At 34.5% G+C, this 21,805-nt stretch overlaps 1 protein-coding gene across 1 annotated transcript; it reads left to right on the top strand.

Annotated features, from left to right (window-relative positions):
* Positions 1-3,945: 3,945 nt before the first annotated feature.
* Positions 3,946-19,867, top strand: LOC128227203 (paired mesoderm homeobox protein 2A-like). Its single transcript, XM_052937504.1, has 4 exons — positions 3,946-4,239; positions 18,270-18,469; positions 18,867-19,068; positions 19,620-19,867. The coding sequence occupies exons 1-4, from the start codon at positions 3,990-3,992 to the stop codon at positions 19,802-19,804; spliced, it is 837 nt and encodes a 278-aa protein (XP_052793464.1). The 5' UTR covers positions 3,946-3,989; the 3' UTR covers positions 19,805-19,867.
* The last annotated feature ends 1,938 nt before the right edge of the window (positions 19,868-21,805 follow it).

The raw sequence follows: 21,805 nt of genomic DNA, 5'->3' as shown, positions 1-21,805 counted from the left end.
ACACGTCGTACGTCTCAACATCTCAACACGTCGTAAGTCTCAACATCTCAACACGCCGTACGTCTCAACGTCTCAACATGTCGTAAGTCTCAAAATGTCAACATGCCGTAAGTCTCAACATGTCGTAAGTCTCAACATCTCAACACGTCGTACGTCTCAACATCTCAACACGCCGTACGTCTCAACATCTCAACACGCCGTACGTCTCAACATCTCAATACGCCGTACGTCTCAACATCTCAACATGTCGTAAGTCTCAACGTCTCAACATGTCGTACGTCTCAACATCTCAACATGTCGTACGTCTCAACATCTCAACACGTCGTACGTCTCAACATCTCAATACGCCGTACGTCTCAACATCTCAACACGTTGTACGTCTCAACATCTCATCACGTCGTACGTCTCAACAGCTCGATGTAGCTAAATGTGTCAGTGCCTTAACAGGCGGGCATATGGTGTTGGGTTACCAGTACATTTAACCGACGTGTGATTTGTATGTTAATTCGGATATATATCATAACCTTTTCGAAGGAGCCTCGTATGTTCTAAAGTTCTTAAAGATATACAATTTCTTATTTATTCCAATTCTTTTCGCCCTGATGAATGCGGTTCTTTTCACAATGTCCTTACAAAGTACGTACATAATAAAATACAATAATTAAATAGAATTAACGGCATAAAGCTGCACTCCCACAGATTGAACGTTTTGACAACTGTTTTATTTTTTGGTCTTGGAACGAGCCATTTTTTACGAAAATGCATGGAAACCAGTTATATAAGACTGTTGACAAAAAATAAGATCACATATTTCTATTTTTAAGTTCAAAAATTGATGTTTAATGCGTTTTTTTTTAAACCGTTAGTAACGGTTTAATTCATAAAACATTAATTTTTGAACGGAAATATGAACATCTGCGATCTGATCTTTTGTCAGCAATCTTATGTCATTGATTTGCAGATATTTACGCAAAATTTTCTCTTTCCGAGACAAAAAATTTAAAAAAATGTAAAAACGGTATATCTGTGAGAGTGCAGCTTTAAGACATTTTCTTTCCATCTTATATAAAGGAGTTTATACAAGTTCATGCTTCAAATTGTACTATTCCGTACAGCAATTTATAGGCGCATTCGAATTTTTTAAACAAATAGTCTGTAAAAAGATTATTTACACATTTATATTTAAATACGTTCGGTAGCCTTTTAATATAGTGATTCCTGTCAGAACAGAACGATCACTTCTTAGTTCTGATATTTGAAAGACCTCATTTTTATGGAAATCAATTGCGCAATTTAATACTATTTATTCATTTATAACAAAATCACTTACAATATGCTTTCTTGAATGCATATCTTATCACTTGGTTTAACGTACATTTTAAAGAATATGCCTGTTGTTTATTTTTCGATCTTGCTTCCAACTGATAAATGACGATTCTCATACTATTATTATTTTAATATTATTATTATTATTTCAACGTGAATATATTTATCATAGCTACGATTTTGATAACGTTTACATATATTTGTTGCCAAAACAAGAATCATGAAGCTGGCCTCTTTTTTTTAAATGTAAAATGCAAAGAATTCTTTACACGCAGTCCTTGCCAAAAATGGTTATATTATTAATTAAGATTGTCTGTTTCTTTTAATGACAGATTGGCGGTTCAATTTGGAAACAAGTTTTCCTTTGATTCCATTAAAGGGATAAAGACTATTAATGGTGTCATGTTCAACTTCCAAATACAATGTGTATTACCAAAATGAATACTGCATGTTACTAGTCTTGTACTCCAGTCAATGTTGATTGCATATTAATGAAAATACACAAAACAGTTTATCTTGTTTTTCTAGTATAAAAATACTCAAAATACAATTATAATTAGTAAGAATTATTCTTTCAGCAGATGCTAGAGCGCATCGAATCTCCAGAAACATCTACATGGGGCCCTTAGGCTATATAAAGGTTGAAATCATTTTAACCAATGTGACGACAGTATTTTTTAAATTATTTTCACATTGCTCAACGTTTTATTTTCCGTTCGTATATGTATATTGGTTGAATCTTTAACAAAATAAATTCAACCGTTATACACGTTATCATTCTAAGGGCTCTTTGCAAAAGTATCGTACACGTAATAAGTTAGCCTCTTTTGGCGACATTATTTTGAGATTGCGTTCAAATCGGGTTGTTTATCATTATATAAGATCAAACAACTTCTCATGACGAATTGCCATTACTATGTACAAGCATATCATCAGTAGTTTTAAATATTTCATGTACCGTATTATATAATGACATCGTGTCCAAATATTCCAGATAGTTTTGCTGTTCCCGCGAAAACATGTTCTTAAGTATTAAATAATTCATGATGGCTGCTGAGGCCTCCTGGTACATACACGGACACTTCTGTGTTCATGGGAAGCACTTAATTCCGACCTCGGTGATTTATATGTGACCCGTAATGGACTGGCTGCCTTTTTATTATGTCATTTCCTTTTATTAAAAAAATACTTAATGCCCATTCTTGCAGTTGTGTGTGTTATATGGAAACATTACAACTATCCAAAATCCTGTTCATTCCATAACACTTACAGTTAACATTTTTATTATCTCTTCTTATTCACTTTTTTTAGTCCGCTTTTTAGAGGTTTTTTATTGACATTACATCTAATACCATGAAAAGAGTAATGGTACAGGTTCAAAGATACGTCACTTATAAAACTAATATAAATGTCTGATTATTAAAGAATGGATATACAAATTGTTGATTAAAAAGTTGTTGTTTTATTATGATAAAACCAATCGCTCAAATTTGATATTTTCATTTATTAAAATTATGTTCTTATTGTACAAAATTTAATAAGCAAAAAAGAGTTTTATTGGTACACATGAACATAGTTTTATTATATTATATTATATTATATTATATTATATTATATTATATTATGTATTTTAGTAAAATTGCGTACAACTAGGGAAAACAAGGTCCACCAAAAATAGACGACAATTGCTAAACTACATATTTCTCTATAATAACTGTATAGTCGCACAAATTGTTGTACTAGTTACTATTTATAAACATGGTAAATATATTTGTAAATTGTTTTTATTTTAAAATTGGTTATTAATAACTAGCATTACGGAGAGGCATTAAATTCTTAAATTTCGGATTTAACGCAAACCACTTCAATTTTTTCACATCGTTATTTGAGTTTAAACAACACTAATAATGGTTTTTGATATTTCGTTCAGTTTAAAAACAAAACAAAAAACTGTAAAACTAGAAAACTGCATTTGATTATGTCATTTATCATTTCATTGTCTCATCATCACTTAAGAATAAAGAAAGTGTCGCAAAATGTATCAGATGGTGTATCGAATCAGATACTAATCGATCTTTAATTGAAAACAAAACGGTTACCTGTGCGCCATGGCCGGCGGGTACGGCGAAGCGGTATTCCCGGCGTTCCGTGACGCTGGCCTCCCCTCCAGACTGGAGTGCGCTTCTGCCTCACTGCCGCCAATAGCGTGCGGCCTTTGGAGGGCGGCTCATTTACATATGCAAATGTCGTCTAAGAAGCAGTGCCTTCGCCGTCAGAGGCTGGTTATAATCAATATTCAAAAGCTGGAGCAAATGAAAACGGCCTATGGCGTTTAATATCAGAGATGTATTATAATTAAATCAGGGGAATAATGCGCAATATTCCCAAGAGTTACTTGATATCTCACTTTTTCATAAATTTCATGACCACTCATTTGATTTTATCAACTATTGGCTATAACGAAGTTTGGGTCTAACAGCGCTAATCAAAACTCACCGACCAAATTATTGCTCATATATTAATACGGCGATAGCGATCGACGTCATCTCAACTTCCGCCGAGGCGACCCGACTTTTTCGTCGCAGGAAAATCTAATTAGTCGATACCAACAGTTTGACGAAGGCACACCACAATTTTCGCGCACCGCAGTTTAACAACCAAAAATGGATTACCCGTACCTCGGACAGCACAACTCCTTCGACACGTCATGCACACTTCCGGGTATGGAGTCTGCACTGCAGAACTGCAACATACCATGCAGCTACGGCGACTCGAACCCTTTCGGGCAGATGGCCCAGGGGTACCGGTACAACGGGGTTCGTTCCTTTCCGCCGGGACCGGCCATGGGATCTACTTCCTGTTCCATGATGCCGAGGCCGCGTGATCCAACCCAGCCGGCTGTTTTCCCATCTGGTAAGTAAACTTGATTTTCCAGTTTATGTTATAGCGACTGTCGAGTGAAAATAAGATTTGGACAGGGTAAATTGTTTTAGTAGGCCTTAACATTGTTAGGTTCGTCTACTTAACGCTGATGATTGCCAAAAATCAAATTACTTAATGTAGAAATGTGAGTTTAGCATAATTTTCACCCAAGCCGAAAATTTTCTATTTATTTATGACACAGGGGTGATCGAAAGAGGAAAATTGTTGAAAATCAAATTTGTCCGGCCATCAAGTATGGTTAGCGCGACTAAATTTGACTCGACGTCGTATTCAAGATAGTTACCGTTACGTTATGTACCGTGCGGATTTGGAGAAACTCTCAATTGGAAATCAAATTATTTTGTAGATTGTAATTTTATAACGAATATCAAATAACTTGACTTATTTCATTTTGTCTTGTTATATGTCCACAAATTACATAAAGTATGAGTGAAACACCCGGGCGGTTACTAATGAACTTAGGGTGTCGGGGATAATTTAGTTTCAGACTTTTATTCATCAGACGCGCGTCTTTAAATCTTAACGGCGGGAGCTGACCTGGGCGAATAGTTTCTTTCTGGGATATAGATCTAATAAGTAGCATAAATTATATTAGGAACTCATTGATGAAATAAAATATTTTAAATTGGGTAAACTCTGCTTATATCAAATAAAGGCTCCGTCTACATTAGCAGTAACCATGTTTGAGTATTCCCCAGGTTTGGTTTAGAGTTTTATCATACATATAAAGTTTGAGAACTCGCAGATTTTAGGTAGAAAGGATTTTTAACTGCACTTGTACACTTCTTAGACAGTGAACTTCCTGGACCTTGGATGTAGGGACATTTTATGCATTCTCTTAATATCAAGAATATTCCAAAAATGGTAGGTACATACTTGTAATTATGTATAAACGAGTTGCTTACCATAATTTATTAACACCGTATTTAATTGTTTAGTATATGTATACACAGTATACAAATCCAGTGATTTTAGCAGAGTGAAGACAAATGAAAATAACTAAAGTCACATTGCAATATCTCTGTTGTTTCTCTATTGTTTTCTTTATCATGTATTGCGTTTATGTATCTTTTATGCAATGATTAAATTATAAAAAACACACAATCTTTTGAGAGAAGATTTATGAATTGAATATCTTGTTTGTTTGAAAGATTCATCATATGTAATTGAAATCCATTAAAATGATACTGGACTATGGTTAGACACTGTATGATAGTTGTATTCAAATACATCACAGGTTTAGCATGATTGAGATAAAGGCAGTCAACGTTTTCTTGATGGCCGTGGCATGACGCACGGGGTACTTACAGGCGTACGTACGCTTGTAAGATCGGGGCACATTTTTTTTCGAGAAATCTTAACAGTAACAATCTTAACTATATTAATTCATTTAGCTTAATTCTATACTTAAATTTAACATATCAAAATAAACAGTTGTTTAATGTGATGATCTTAAATATATTTTCCTTTTACAATCTCTGTATAGTATATAATTTAGACAAACAACAACATCATGTGCTTAGCTTGAACGCGTTGAAAGGGACTTAGGATCGGTCAAGAAATTAGGGCCAGTTAAACAGTCGCATCAAAAATGCCTTTTAAAACAGAAAAAAAAACATTCTTCACAACAACCGGTTATACAACATTGAACTCTGTCATAACGTAGACATCTTTGAATATGAAAAACAGCTTAACTCATTGTTTTGTTTTAATTCTTGAGAAGTTCCTTTCATTCTTTCGTGCTGAATAATTAAGTTATTTATATGCTTTAGATTTCACAATCAATGTTTGCCTGTGTAAAGCGCATGCTTCCTTACTTTATAAAATCATTTTTGTATAAAATGAAGGAGTATTGGAAACTAAATGTTACGAAACAAACGCCGACCGTTTGTAATGGTATCTTCTTTAACATACTTTCATATACGAAATATACAAGCATGCATGCTTGGCCGCTATTTTTCACATAGAAATTAGTACATTCATAGAATAGAGTTCCGGTAAATAATGTCGTATAGTAGGTGCAATAGTGCACCGATTTTTGTATTATGAAAAATCAAAGTTATTTAATATTTAATTGTGCAAAGAACCGTTTGTGTAGTACAGGGGACCGGTGACCTTATTTATACACTTTAGAAACAATGCACGTAATGTTTAAAGGAAAATCTCAAAGAAATAATTTTGCTTCTATTAATGAATAATTTTGCTTCTATTAATGAAAATATGGGAATGGAAATATTGGTACCGTTAAAAAAAAATAATTAACATTCAGTTTTCAAGTGTATTAAGGGAAATTGTCCAGACATAGTACTTAATACTAGGCAATATTTCAGAAAACCGACAGAGGTGAAAACTGAACCGACCATCTTAATCTATTATGATCTCCAGTAAAGACGATAGAATGCATGCGCCAATAATATATTCTGCTTTTAAAGAAAATTCTTATATCAGGAGTCTTCTTGTTAAAATATCATATGACAAGTGAAATACTTAATTCGGAAAATATTCAAGTAAGGACAAAACGCAATATGTGTTATAAACGTAAATGTGTTGTCTGTTGCACGGGCGCTTTAGGCCAAAAAGACCTCGATATTTTGCAAAAAACAATCGGCGGTTTTCTGAATAAAGAAATGAAAGCGAGGTACCGACAAAAACACCGCAATAATTTACAAAACGTAACAATAATATTTTAATATAAAATAAAATATAATAACAGAATCCTACGACTGCTGCTTTACTCTTCCTTATACATTTGTTGAACTATACAGGGTTATATAGTTGTTCCATTAAGTATTTTGAACACTGGACTCTTGCATAGATCGCTTGGAAATAATACACCAGTAGAACCTTTAAATGGTAGACTATCTTGGAAATTGTATACGCGTATTGCCATGTAAATAAACATTTAATCTAAAAAGGAATGTTTCGTTGAAGTGTTTTTGTGTGACAGCAAATATAACATATTTTGTCTATCGAAGGTAGCAAAATCGAATCCTTTGTAACTCGATCTATTCATTCATTGTTTTCATACATTTTATTTGATTTATTTATTTATTTATAAATCAATTAATTGATTGATTAATAAATTTATTTATTTATTTATTTATTTTAAACATATTTATTTATTTTATTTTTATTATTTTTAATCATTCCTTTATAATATATTAATACTGATTTATTATATCAGAAATTTATTTATATTTGTGTTATAAATAATATACCTCTTTCACTGCTTACTTATCTAAACTTTTGTCAGATCTATCATTTACGGGAACAGTCATTAAATATAGTTCTTGTATTCATTTCAAAACTAACCAGTCACGTTTAAAAAATACTGGAATATTAAGAAAACACTTCAATATATATAAGCCAAAACCATGAGAAAACATGTATTTTAATAAAACTATGAAATGAATACTTGCATGTGTTTAAAACGTGCATCTTCTCAAATACGAAAGTTGGAAGAAAATTTAGTATTGAGGTAAATGAACTTGAGTTCACATATATCAATTATATTGTTATCATTTGGTCACGTGATTTTTAATGCACAAACTTGACTTCATTAATCTTTAAAACGTACCTTAATTAAGGAATCAAATGCTGGATTTCTGTTTTACCAAATATTTTCTTTTGAAACAGTCAAAATAATGTAGCATAGACATTACCCAGCTTAAATGAGCAATTTTGCATTATTTTTAGTGCCAGTTGCCATAGCAACACTTGAACATATGTGTAGTTTTCCTGTACGGTTTTAGGGTTTATATCTAGTTTTGGCAACGACACATGTGTTATGGTAAAACAATTACGTATTTAAGTTCTGAATAAACATTGCAACAAAGTAAGAAATGATATTCAAACTCAACAATAGTTCGTGAAACAAACATTTTCTGTGTCTTCTTATTACATTGTAATATTATACTGACCAGTTTCTATTGAATTTACATTAGTATTCCATTTTGGGCCGATTAGTTACGTTACCATACCGGGTTTAAACATATCGGTTACTTACTGTTTGAAATAACATACTAGATATAATTCCATTTCAATTCAAAATCAACTTAAAAATTACCGCAGCCAAAACAGTATTTGACAAAAATAGCAGAATACCTCGAAGTCCTTCCATCAGACTCAGTAAGGGCAGAGTTTTTAACATAATTATAAACAAAATGAAAAGAAATCCTCCAAAAACAAGTTCTATGACATGTAAGCAAGAAGAAAATATGTCAAAGCATACTGGTTTTTTATTATTTCACTATAACAGGGTTTTAATATCATTGAAAAAATGTCTGAGGACGATTAAATGTATTCATTATAAGTAGGAAGTGAAAGTGTCTTCATATAATAAATATGGATTTAACATGAAATTACTTGAACGCACCATTCCGATGGGTGTTCAATGTGTAATGTTATTCAGGAAGTAACTATTTTGATTTTATTGTGAATTTACGATTATATGAACTCAAGCATATTGGTGAACAAAAATGGCGAAAATTTCCTATTTTTTGACGTCTCTTAATTTAAATCTCTTTTTTTCTTCTGATTTATTAACAATAAATTTTAATACTGTTGCTTATTTTAACATTTTTCTTGCACTAACAGTGAAAGTAATGTTTAAATTCATCTAAGAAAACAGACAAATTTCTACTTAATGTTGTATTCGGTCACAGCCGTTTAAATGGGTATAAAAATGCGAAATGAAGTAAAATAAACGGCCGTTTCAAGTAATGAAATACATGTATAACACATATATGATTCCTATAACAAACAAAGCGGGTAAGATAAAAAAATAAGATCAAATAATGAAAAATATGTATATATTTCGCCGACAGCAGGGCCTTAATTTGTGTCCTGTGGGTCTGCAGTCGGGTACGTTAAGCATTGGGCCATGGTAGATGAGTGTTCTTAGTGAGATGTATATAACATATAAACACATAAAGACAATATAAAAAATCAACATTGTAACGAAAGTTGTCAACATTTGAATGTTTATTGTTCTTGTTTTGAAAACTGTTGTGGGTTCTAGTAATATATGATATTAGCCTACCAATACTATGACAAAGTCAGACTATAAAATTATATATGCCTCCCATATCCCTATAATCCTGTTATTTTAGATATGCACCCTTTAAGTTTTTGATTTCGATATTTATCATGCATTTGCATTGTTAAAACGTTTTTCTGCTCTTTTTTGTTTTCCTTTGTCTATACTTCTTTGTAGTATGCCATTAATCATTTTGACCATAGTAATTATTTTCTGATATTTATCATGTTTTGTCAAGAAACTGTTATTAACATGTTTACGACAATGAACAATTCTGTCTGCCTACACTGTCTGTCTGTCTGTCTGTTGTCGGACGATGCTTTAAACAGAGTTATAAGTTTGGTGCCACTTTTCGCTTGTATGTTGTTGGGGACCGAGAGGATATGAAGAGGCTTAATTCAATCCCGGTTATTTATCCTTGTATTCCTAAACTCGCCAAAGCCGACTGTGTCCCTTTAAAAACATTAACTGTAGAAGCTGAAATTCGATCATTCATCAATGTAGACTTATAAAACTGATAAACGTAGAGCTCGGAATTGCTTTTCCATAGTTTTTATACTTATTTATTTTCAATAGACGCAAACACTATATAAACAATATATTTTTAAATTTTGGCAAAAAAATGGCACTGGAGAGGCGATGGTAATTTTAAATGTAGATTTATAACTTAGTTATTTTGTTTGATTTTTAAAAAAAATATTTCCTCTCAACAAGAGATTGAAATTTTCTTAAAAACATCGTTTACTTACTTTAACGTGAGAACATTAATTATTCCTTAATCTCATAACACATTAATCATAGCAAACAAAAGCTAGGAATTCAGCGACAATTACATTTTAGATCTTTACAAAGCAACCAAGGCCACCATGATTGTATGGTTAAGGTAGTACAGGTGGTGTGCGACTATGGCCAAAATGATCCTATGGTGATAGTAGTATCGGTGGTGTGCGATTAAAGCTGTTTCGGCTATAGGCCGCAAAGACCCTGCCTTAATTTACCTTTTACAAATAGTCAAAACGTTTTCAGCCAATATCGCATTTCATTTAATTAACTTATCACTAGCAATAAACTTGAGAGATGAAAGCATAATTTATATATCCTAGTACATATAAATTTAACAGTTAATGTCATGGAAATAGTCTTACGTATTTAAATTTCATCAATTTATATATCATATTCGTTGGTAATGACGGGCACTTTAATTTTGTCAGTTCGATTTTGTGCTACTCAAAAGATATTTTTGGATTCGAATTTATTGCTTGTGAACAAACTTAACAAAGAAGTAAAATAACGCATGTCGCGCCTAGAGCCATTTAATACTGTCGTGTTTAGTCCGCGTCAGATATCACCATTTCATACGCATGTGCAAGAAAGCATATGTAATCAAAAAAATTAAAACATATCAAATTATATTGTTCGCGCCTGATTCAGTTTTGGGAGCAACAATGCTTACAGATATTTCATCTATATAAAGGATAGAAGAGGTGGGTAGGGCAGAGACACCTTGATTTATTTGGGGAGTTGGCCCAGACGCTTCACGTTCACAACACTATCGCCTTGCTTGTCACCATGATCATGATGGTGTTGGCAACGGGCAACTTCTAGTTCAGCTTTATACTTCGTGAGATCTTTATAAAATATATTTGTAGATTAACTTCTTTGAAAGTCATAGACAATAAGTTGTTTCCATATGGATAAATCACCTAAAAAGGCCACAAATATGTGTATCAATGATCGTCGAAATACAGCTTATTCGAGAGACTGTTGCAACTCTTTGGAAACACATTGAAAAATGCCACGAACTTTTATTTTTGCGCGAAAGTTGCAACGCAATTTAGGCATTATATTGAATAGTCTCATTCCTTGAAAACGTCCTTTTGATGTTTAGGAAGAGATCACGAGCTTAATTAACGACTGAATAAAAGTGTTGTTTTTTTTTCAGGATAAAAATAAAAAGGCTTTAACATTTCAATTTTAACATGTTTCTGGAGAAAACACGTGTATATTTAACTGGGTCAACCGAGAACTTGAGAGGAAACCATTCTCTTACTTTGCAAAACAAAAATGATGATAATAAAAGACCCGTATTTGCGCTGAAATGCGCACAAACAGCTTTCAAGCCAAACCTATCTACCATTCACATTGTGATAAATTTCTCTAAATGTCGGAATTTCAGAAAGTATTGCGAAATTTCAGAATACTCTAAAATTAAAATTTTATCTTCGTTCCACCTTGGATGACAGATACCTCGTGAATTCGATGCATCGTCAATTAAACAGATCATTAATTATTCATATGCTATATAGACATGCTTCGCTTTATTCTCCCCAAATTGTCCCGAAATTGCTCCTATCCGGTAATTACTCGCAGGATATTTAGACGGGTTCCAATTCCCGTCGGAATGTCGGAGTCACACTCATGGCGACGCTCGCATTTGGACTGTCACCTTGCCGGGTATAAAAATTGCTTGCATTCACACATACCAAATGAAACTCTCGCACTCCTGGAGAGTGCTTAAAATCCCTTGTCAGAACCATGAAATTTTAGAAAACCTTCCCCGGGGCCCGCAAAACGAACGTGTCAGAGTGAAGTGATTGCAGGAATACCGCGGCAGTCTACAGTATTTCAATTCAAAAAGACACTTAACATAACTTTCACACTGAATTTGAAATCTGCAGGTTTCTGAGACCTATTTAAATGCCAACTCTGGTGCCCATATGCACCCATTTGCACATAAAAAGTGTTAACTTGTAAAACCCGCATTTCAAAATGTGACATGTTAAGATAAGTGTGAAATTTTCAGGTCATTAGAATAAAAAACAGAATGCGAACCAATTAGCAAAATTACAAATCGGTTAAACCCAAGGTTTGCTGAATTTCACTGGAGTATGGGTAAACCGAACAACAAAGGCAACATTTATAAATGAATAAATGGAAAAGAAACCAAATGACTTTTGACAGTTTCTTTGGTTGCCGTTTGGAATAACTACAGCGCAGATGTCTTTCCATAAGTATAAATATACGTTGAGAGTATGTTGGTCACCCGATATCCTAGAATAATACTAGGATTGATTTGACTGGCTGTAGGGCAATATTCAAGTGCTAACTAACGGTATAAAGTAGTTAAAACATCAATCAAAAATTCAATCGCCCGATACCCCTCCCGCTGCTCCATGTAATTAATATGCCCCTTTCAAAGTTAAAAGCCCATTACGCCTTGTGACCTTGGTTCATTGGTGTCCCCGCAAAGTGATCAAGTTAATCAAAACACAAATCACAAGTGTAAAATTACCGATTTGCCTCAGAGAAATTGCAGATATGGTATTGTACTGAGAAATATTATGGGAACTGGTGAAAAATGGGGCTAGGACAAAAACTGTCGTCTGCTCCGATATTTAGCCAAACGGTCTGTTCTGCTTGGGCGAATGGCCACGTGATGTCAAATGTCGCGCGCGCTCTGAACTGATTAATCAGTAAAAATTTGCATGCTAAACAGAAATGACTGTCGAAGAGTCATTAAAACCCCATTGCATTCATTAAACAATGATCACAATTTGTATAACGTTTAGTAACAGTTTGATGTCGCACCATGATAACCATGGCAACACAATGACGTCCTGTCACGCGACGTCGGCCGGAAACATGTTCTATTGCCGGTGCCATTGTTTTTCCTGTGTAAACGAGATGTTAATGGTGTTAAAATATACTTTCATGCTGACTTTATGGACACCAATTGAAAACATGTTTCCTATTGTTTCGCTTGGAAATGCGTGTGGTATGGCTGGCCAGCAATCTGTTAACAAATTAAGTTACGGGACCTGTTTAAGTTAGTCAACGAATATTAAAGGTTGTGCTAAATCTAAATGGGTCCATATTTACTCAAACATATTATACTATAATTTGCATAACAACGTGTAATATATTGAGAAAATACAAATGGGGCATTAAGTAATATCACCTTCATTGCACATATACCAGTATGGCAAGAAAATGGCTCAAATGTTTTTAAAAGGTTGTATAATAGATTATACGTAATATCAAAGTAACGCCTTAATATCATCCCCATACTAACTCTATATTTCGAAGGCAGCGACCAGAACCCGTATAATTATATGTTTTATATAGTCAAATGTACATGCATTTCAAAATCTTAAGCAATGCTTGTTATTTTGCCTTGACCTGCTACAGCTTCCCTGTACGTTTATCGCTTGTTGGTCGCCGACTCGACGTGCCTATGGATCATTGCAGTATAGTTAAAAATGTGTATGCCATATATTTATAACTTGGTATATGCAATTGTCGTACGACACACTAGCAGTATTGTCCTTTGACAATTTATGTTACTATAGTTTTGATTGCTTTCGCCATGTGCTATGTCTGTGATGGCCGATGTTGTTGTGTTTTCATCCATCGGACTTAGATCCGATAGCAACTGGATCATTTAAGTAATGAATTGCGGGATTGTCATTATCGGGGTATGAACGCAATTGGGCTGGTCAATGTGTGTGGAGTCCACGTGTACTTTGACCAACCCAATTGCGTTAATATCACGATAATGACATCAACCCCGCAATTCATTCCTTATATTTACACCAATAGTCCATTCTTTAATTCAAGAAACGTTAAAAAATAATTCATTTCATTTAAGAAAACCTTTCAGTAATCCGTTCTTACCCATTCTGTAAATAGAACGACCCGACTATAACCGGAAACATTTTTTTCAAATGACGTCACAATAACGCGGGAAAAGATCAACCACTTAAAATCACTTTAAAACGTAAAATTGAAACACTTCTGGTACCAATATATTTAAAATATAATAAACTAACACTTTTAAAAATGTTGATCTATATTTTACGGGACCTGCAGACACAATACAACCAATAACAAGATCAATCGCTTTCAGGTATATTGTTATGCAATGAATTACGATCCGAACATATCCGAAGATGTTGCGTTCATCGATTGATGAACGCAATTGCCGAAAGGCAGTTCATTTAAGGAATGGAAGTTTAGGTGTAAATATTGTCACATATTCATCATAATACATATATTATGTATACACACATATATATATGTATACCAGCAGTGCACTTTCGCCAAGGAATTCATTATACCAGCAAAGCGGTTTTGCTTTGTTTTTACCACTTGCCGGAACCTGAACAACAGCTTATTTGAGCCATGATCCACTCGAAAGTCACATGATGTAATTGCAGTTGCTATTCCAAGATCTTGGCGCAAAACAATATATAAGTTCTGACAGAAGTAAAAAAAAAATCTCTGGATGTTCACGGCGTTTCTCGGGAACAGTGACTTTTCTGTGATTAATTATTCACGCCGAGAAGGGGATTTATTCATCACAAGAAAATACTTTAATCAGTTGCCAACGACTTTTCTACTTGACAAATTACATGTCATTTGGTTCGCTCTTAATTGGAAATTTATTAAATAAAATTTACTTCTCTTTTCACGGCATGCTCGAGTCCTATTCATAACTCTATACCCTACCAAAAATAATCGTCGTTTTACGATTTTTCCGGAATTTCGGAGCAAGGAAGCTAAATCCTTGGGATGAATACAAATGTAATCCATGTCACTGAAATTGAGTTAACTTCGTATAAAATTGATATCAATATGCAGAAACGCTGGTGTATTGTTTGGAAAGGTACGGTTGATTCTCCTAACTAAATTACTGCACCCAAGGGCTTGCGCTGAGAAACCTCACCAGTATGAGGATCGATTGTACATCATGCCTGCCATTGTCTTGGAAACTAACATTCTACTGCGTTCAAAAGTAGAATATTGTTAGAATTTTTAATTTTATTATTTTGTTAAGAAAATATTTTTACCTTGTTATGACAATATGACTCTTCATGCATAAAATAAAATTTATTTTAGTGTGTGTTTTTTTTTAACATTCACTTATGTTTTTGCATGCAAACATATCAAGGATAGATGTCATTGAAATGTCATTGACTTTATTGTATGAATTTGAAGCAATGCATGAAATCAGACATAAAAAGACTTTTTGGAGCTGTATTTTATTGCATTTATATGGTTGATCATAAATGATAAATCATAAATTCCTTTTTATTCAGTAAAGAGCATCAAATGCCATATATATTTAAATCCAGAAATCACAAGAAAACTATAGTTTCTCTGTTTATAGTGTTTGTCTGGCCAGGACACACTATATACGGGTCGATAGTAATTACGGACATAAGCGATTCATTACAAATCGTTGAAGCCCTAGTCGATCCACGAGGGATGCCATTACAGGCCAGTTTCGATCCAGGCATCAGTTCCTGACAAAAACCAGACCTCCGAGAAAGGATCGTGTTTTCTTTGGGGCGACCTCTGCTTCCATTGTTCCAATTTGCTCGGGACTAACTCACTCAGTTTGGCGCTACGGAGAAAGTTATTCAATAAAAGTTTTTTTAAACAAATAAACTTGGTTATTCAATCGTTATTTATTTCTTCACATTGGTTAAAGAGTATTGAGTTGTTACAAATGAAATTCTCATTCATAATCTGCGATAATTTCGGCAATGGTAAATTCTGTTCGGATGCGAATATCTGAACACTTTATGTCCGGAACTCTTTTTCATTTCTATAACACTAATGCCACCTTTGGGTATTGCTTGACCAGGTAGACTCTGGTCCGTGAACCTTTCCTCTCTTTTGGTGGCCTGTTTCCTGCAGTTCCAACTGAATATCTCATTGAAACATATTGTCCGTCTAGCAATACTATTGAAAGGGAAAACGAATTTCACTGTATCTGTGTATTTTTCTTAGTTTAACGATATTAGAAAAAAAGTATATGAATTCGATTTATTTTGTTAACCATCTGTACTTAAATATTTACAATTGTTACACTCATAAAATGGAATGGAACTGATAAAACTATGTTTATTTGTTAAGTGGTCGAATGTTATCATTATCGGGACGTAATTAAACAGAACTAGTTCACCTTCAAAATGAAATAGGTTGTTAAACATGCGATATACCGCAATATACTGTAATGTTGTTTTTTGTGTGTGTGTGGTTTTGTTGTTGTTGTTGTTGTTTTGTTTCTGGTTTTGTTTTGTATGTTTATATTCGTTTGTTACTCTGTCTGTATCTCTGTCTGTCTGTCTATCAAAGTTGTTTTATTCATTCAAACGTCTGATTTCATCACATAAGTACCGTAAGTGGCTCGTTATGTTGACTGAATAATTTGCGTATATACTAGCTAATCATTGATTATGTATGGAGCGTAAACAAAATTATCATTTTGAAAAATATAAATAAGTACTCATTTATCCCTTTAGTAATTCCCAACATTATAAATGGCCGAAATATTGGTTATTAAACCAACGTTACGAATGCTTTTGGTATGCATTCATGGTGGAGGAAACAAACCCTTCGAACGCTGAATCGCATTTACACATATTTTATATTATAACAGATATACATAAGCCGTGCGGGTTTTAAATTCATGATTTTAAAATAATGAAGTTATATGACTTGACTTTGATTTTATATTCCACTCCACTTATCATATTACCATAGAAAAACAACAAATTCTTCGAAAGTTGTATTTGAAGCGACAGCATGGCGTCGTTTACGGCCATATGACGGCCGGATTTTTTTTGAAGATTGCGGCTAAATGCAACTTCATTGAATTAGCCCCATTTGCGAATATTTGTTTAAGTGAAGCTTAATTGCAGGGATGGTATGTCACGTTTGATGTCGTAATCGATTACGTTTTCTCCGGAGAATATTTGCGACATTAAAACGGAGATATTAGACAGTTACACTAAAACACGCCACACTCGATCAAGGTTCTATCTGCACGAACCATCTGACTTAATGATTATTCTGTTTAAAAATTTGAGATATGAATGCGGTGTTGGATGAAGTTCAACGTTTAGAGACCATTTCAGTGGCCAATGAAAACGAAAGCATCCTGTACTCTGTCTCTCCAGAACTTGGCGAATTTTAAGTGAAACGGCTACCGGAAACAACAATGGGAGCACCTCGGTCATTTTCCATCGCAAACAACCTCTGATGTATATCATCTGGGACGGTTTACAATCTCATAATTCTTTACATTTAAAGTTATATAGATATATTTTAAGTGTAAAGAATTCTGACCCTATTCTATATATAAACAGCTATTCACCATGTTTACAGCCCATGGCAAACTACATATCCACGTACAACCTGTTCCAGTCTCAAGGTCTAACATCAGCGGTTATCTTACGGCAGCAACTCCTTTATGGAACTTATAGTATCCCCATCGAACATTTCCAGCCCTACATCTTTCCTCACAAGTGTTTCATTTTAGTATATGTACCAACAGTGGTCATCCTTTCTTCTCAGGGGTTGACAAATTCTAAATCATACACTGTTAATCCTCTAGGGTTGTCGTATAATATATTTTATGTCTTATAGAATTATATGCTAATTATGTTTGTAAATATTTTGAATTTGATAATAAGCAGTACATGCTTACATCGAAATAAATTATGTTATGTTATGCTATATGTTCTGATGTAACAACAGGGTCCAACGTGTTCCACAACAAGTCCCAAAATCATATCCTTGGTGCACCTGTGTGGATCTGATTGGTTGAGAGCGAGTTCTCCAAAAAGCTTGTAGTTTCCCCAGAATTATATGTAGAACATTTAAAATTTCCCTACACATAATATATAATAATAAGTGTAGACTGATGTTGAGGTATGGCTAAAGTTCGTTCGCAGTCAGAAACACATTCAGAGGTCAGCAAACCTATATATACACAACCACACCAGTCTATAATTGTATGGTATAAACATGTCTTCTCGACCCTTGTAGACTGTCATACAAAATGAGACACTCGTTCTCTATAATGATCTATAAGATGAATTTGCACTCTTCTTCATAAACTGTGTGTGCCTTCCCACATGCTTTACCTAATGTGGACCTTTTATTACTTCAGGGCTGTCGTACAAGATGTACCAGCATGGGCACGAGAGCGGGATCAGCCCCGAGAAGCGGAAGCAGCGGCGCATCCGGACCACGTTCACAAGCGCCCAGCTGAAGGAGCTGGAAAAAGCGTTCTCCGAGACGCACTACCCGGACATCTACACACGCGAAGAGATCGCCATGAGGACGGACCTCACTGAGGCCCGGGTACAGGTACGCTAAAGAGCTTATATTTTATGTTGTATTTAGCTGGTAAGGGTACCCGAAACAGTCGTTCATTTGAGAAAGAATCAGTTACTTTTCATTGCATTATTTACGCCAAACGATGTCTGCAGAAATGCTGAGATAATGTACATAATTGTAAACATACATCGCAAAAAGTTATGATTAAACAGTAGTCTCACATTCAACAATTTGGAAATTTTATTTTAAAAAAATTGGTGAAATTTCCTTTATTCCCTGAGGTTTTGTGACATTTCAAAAACACATATTTTAGATACATGTTGTTTTTTTTAAAAAATTCTTACTCAACAAACTAATTGGTGTCTAACGAACTTTGAAACCACGTATGTATATATACATACTAATGTAGATTTCAAATCTGATATAGGTGTGGTTCCAAAACCGGCGAGCTAAGTTCCGAAAGATGGAGCGAGCAAAACAACAACAGAGCAGTCAACCCCAGAGCCCCACTGTGAAACAGGAAAACACTAGCTCCGTCAACAACAACACCAATAACAGCAATAACAACAATAACAACAACAATAATAACACACAGAAAGAAAAACCAAAGCCTATGGAGGATCAGAGAGGTAAGTCATACCGGCGTTTCTGTTACCATGCATTACCACGCCGTTCATCATGTTTAAAAAACCCACTAGAATATTAATACATGTATACATTAGTATATCATGAAAGTCAGTTTTCTTTTTGTTTGTATTGTATTCAAAGTAAACGTTCCTTGTTATCCATTATAGGGACATTCTAAATCTAACAGAAACAGATAAATAGAAACCTCCGTATTTCGAAATACTTTAAAATAGTAATGAATTTGAAAGACATTTCCCAAGGAGCGATACGTACATGTATTCCTCTGTATCTCTCGCTATTCTATCGGTATGTTCCAAGTATAATTTAAGTACAAATATTGCAATATAATTCTTGTAATTCAGAGGAAAGAGTGCAATAAACATAACATTTTGTGTGTGTTTTTTTCTTGTTGTTGAAGTTATTGTTTTTTGTATTTGTTAACGTAACTGACCACCGAACAAACATGTTTAATTGTGACCTTTCTAAAATCGTTTTCTACTACATTTGTATTTAAAACATACATTTGTCTGACCGTTCGCTTGTTTCCCTTCAGAAAAATCGCCTATCGATAACCAAAAGTGGTCAAGCCCGATGAACAACGCGAACAAGATGACGTCATCGATGTTGGGCGTTCCGTCACTTCCGGGTCCTTATTCCAGCATCCTGTCTTCCAACGTGTCAGAATATCCTCAAAATGGCATGGACTCAAAACTCCCGATCTCTGCACCAATGTTTTAACTTGCCTACTAGCTTTGTAAGCAGGAACACAATTGACGTTTTGTTAAGGGTATCAACGGTAGGGATGCCGGGTCTAAAATGTCGATTACATATTTTGCGGAAAGTTTAGAACTGTAAAACGAAAAAGAAACGTTAAAAAGCAGCGGACTTTAGAGACTTGTTCCTTGAAAGCTTGTTGGACGTCTTGCATACCTAGCTCATCGGACGTCCCGGACAAACAAAGCTGACGTCACGCTTTCAGACTCAAGAGCCTACAGTTACCGACGTTACAGCGTGGACTGAGTGTAATGACGTGTAGCCTTAGGGCCTAGCTGGGTTATTGTGTGTTCATTTTTTTATATAAGTACCCGTGTTTATGTGTGCTGCGTACAATATCTACGATATAATACCGTTTGCAAATGAACTTAGCATTTGGAGATCTTGGAGCATTGAATAATCGTGGTTTTTGCTTCGCCCCAAAACACAAAGTGAATTACTTGTGTCAACGACAACATCTATAGCTTATCGGTCGACTTCGCTCATCAAAGAAAACCGACCGCCCGCGTCAGCGATTGGGCTTATTCTGCTTACGTATCAAATTGGAACTTACAACTTAGGGCTGGGCTCATTAACCCGTTAAGGATCCATAAATGTACAGTGTACATTGGTTTCACATCAACCGGCCAAATGAATCATAGCCTTAGCTAGGTAATCACGCTTTTCGAAGTACCCGAAAGCTTTAGTTTCGAACTCGCCTTTGAGACGATAAAATTTGTCTGCCTCGTCGTTGCAAAAAAGGTGTTATGATCGACGGCTTTGCTAAGTTTATTTGGAAACAGTAGGATCACATATGTACATATGTACGCGTATTTAATACTTACCTACTCTCGTTACTCGGGTTAATCGCACTACCCTCCGTACCCCGGACATGTCGAGTTTCCGTACCCCGAACAAGTAGAGTTTCCGTTCCCCGAACATGTTGAGTTATGCAGGTATCGACTTCACGAGTTCTGTTTTATCCCATGTTTTAATGATTTTTTTTTCTCCGCACCTCCATTTTCATTCTGCGTATATGAAACATAATATTGTTTTGCTTCCCTTTATATAATTGTATCAGCAAAATGGTATTATATATTTTAATTTAGCCTTTTTAATTGGGCTGTATTAACTCGCCAATTGATATTAAAATAGTTTCAACCTGTTGCCAACTCGCGACGAAGTGGGGGTTGATTTTAACTCTAGTAACCCGAGTTACTCGAGTAAGTTAGCTGTATTTAAGGGTACTTTTTTCATGTGCCAACACATTTTAAGTATTAAAACATGTCTTCCTGTGTTTTGGTCCGGTACTTGCCGTACCCATTCAAATAACATTAGCTCATATGGTGTATTTTCAACAACTTTTCTTCCATTTGTTTATATATTTGATGTCGTTTTAAATGAAAGAATGTGCCAAATGTTTTGTTTTATTTAAAGACTTCTTAACTGATATACGACATGAATTGTGCCAAGTTTCATATTATGTCAAGATCTCGTCTCTGACAAAACTAGTATTATTACGGGATGTATGTTTATATTGTATTTATTATAAGTGTTTCTTTTGTGTAATTATATATGTTTATTGAATAATGTGCAATACTTAGATGTATACAAAATCAATGTGTTTTGTTTAAAGTGGTCTCTGATATATACATGAAGATATAAGCGATTTAAGAATAATTTAATAAAAAATGAAATGTGTGTACATATCTTCCAAACCACAGCTATAGGCCATTGTACCCATGAATGTATTGAACGTTCGAATTTTGGACTCGCTCAATTTTTGGTTTCAGAATGATAAGTACTTTGAAACAAATCGCTAAGCTTAACATGCTACAGTAGGTTGAGTATAAACTTTATTCACAGTATAACGACTTTTGAGGGAAAACCAAAGTACCCAGAAAAAATCATTTGTCCGGCTTGGGAACCATCAACCAAACTCACAGTTCTCAATAAGTTTATTTCAGTTTACTAAATATGCTCTCC

This window comes from Mya arenaria, chromosome 3 (genome assembly GCF_026914265.1).
Source record: "Mya arenaria isolate MELC-2E11 chromosome 3, ASM2691426v1".
NCBI lineage: Eukaryota > Metazoa > Mollusca > Bivalvia > Myida > Myidae > Mya > Mya arenaria.
The sequence above is the reverse complement of the archived record's forward strand: the minus strand, read 5'-3'. Positions and strand labels throughout refer to the sequence as shown.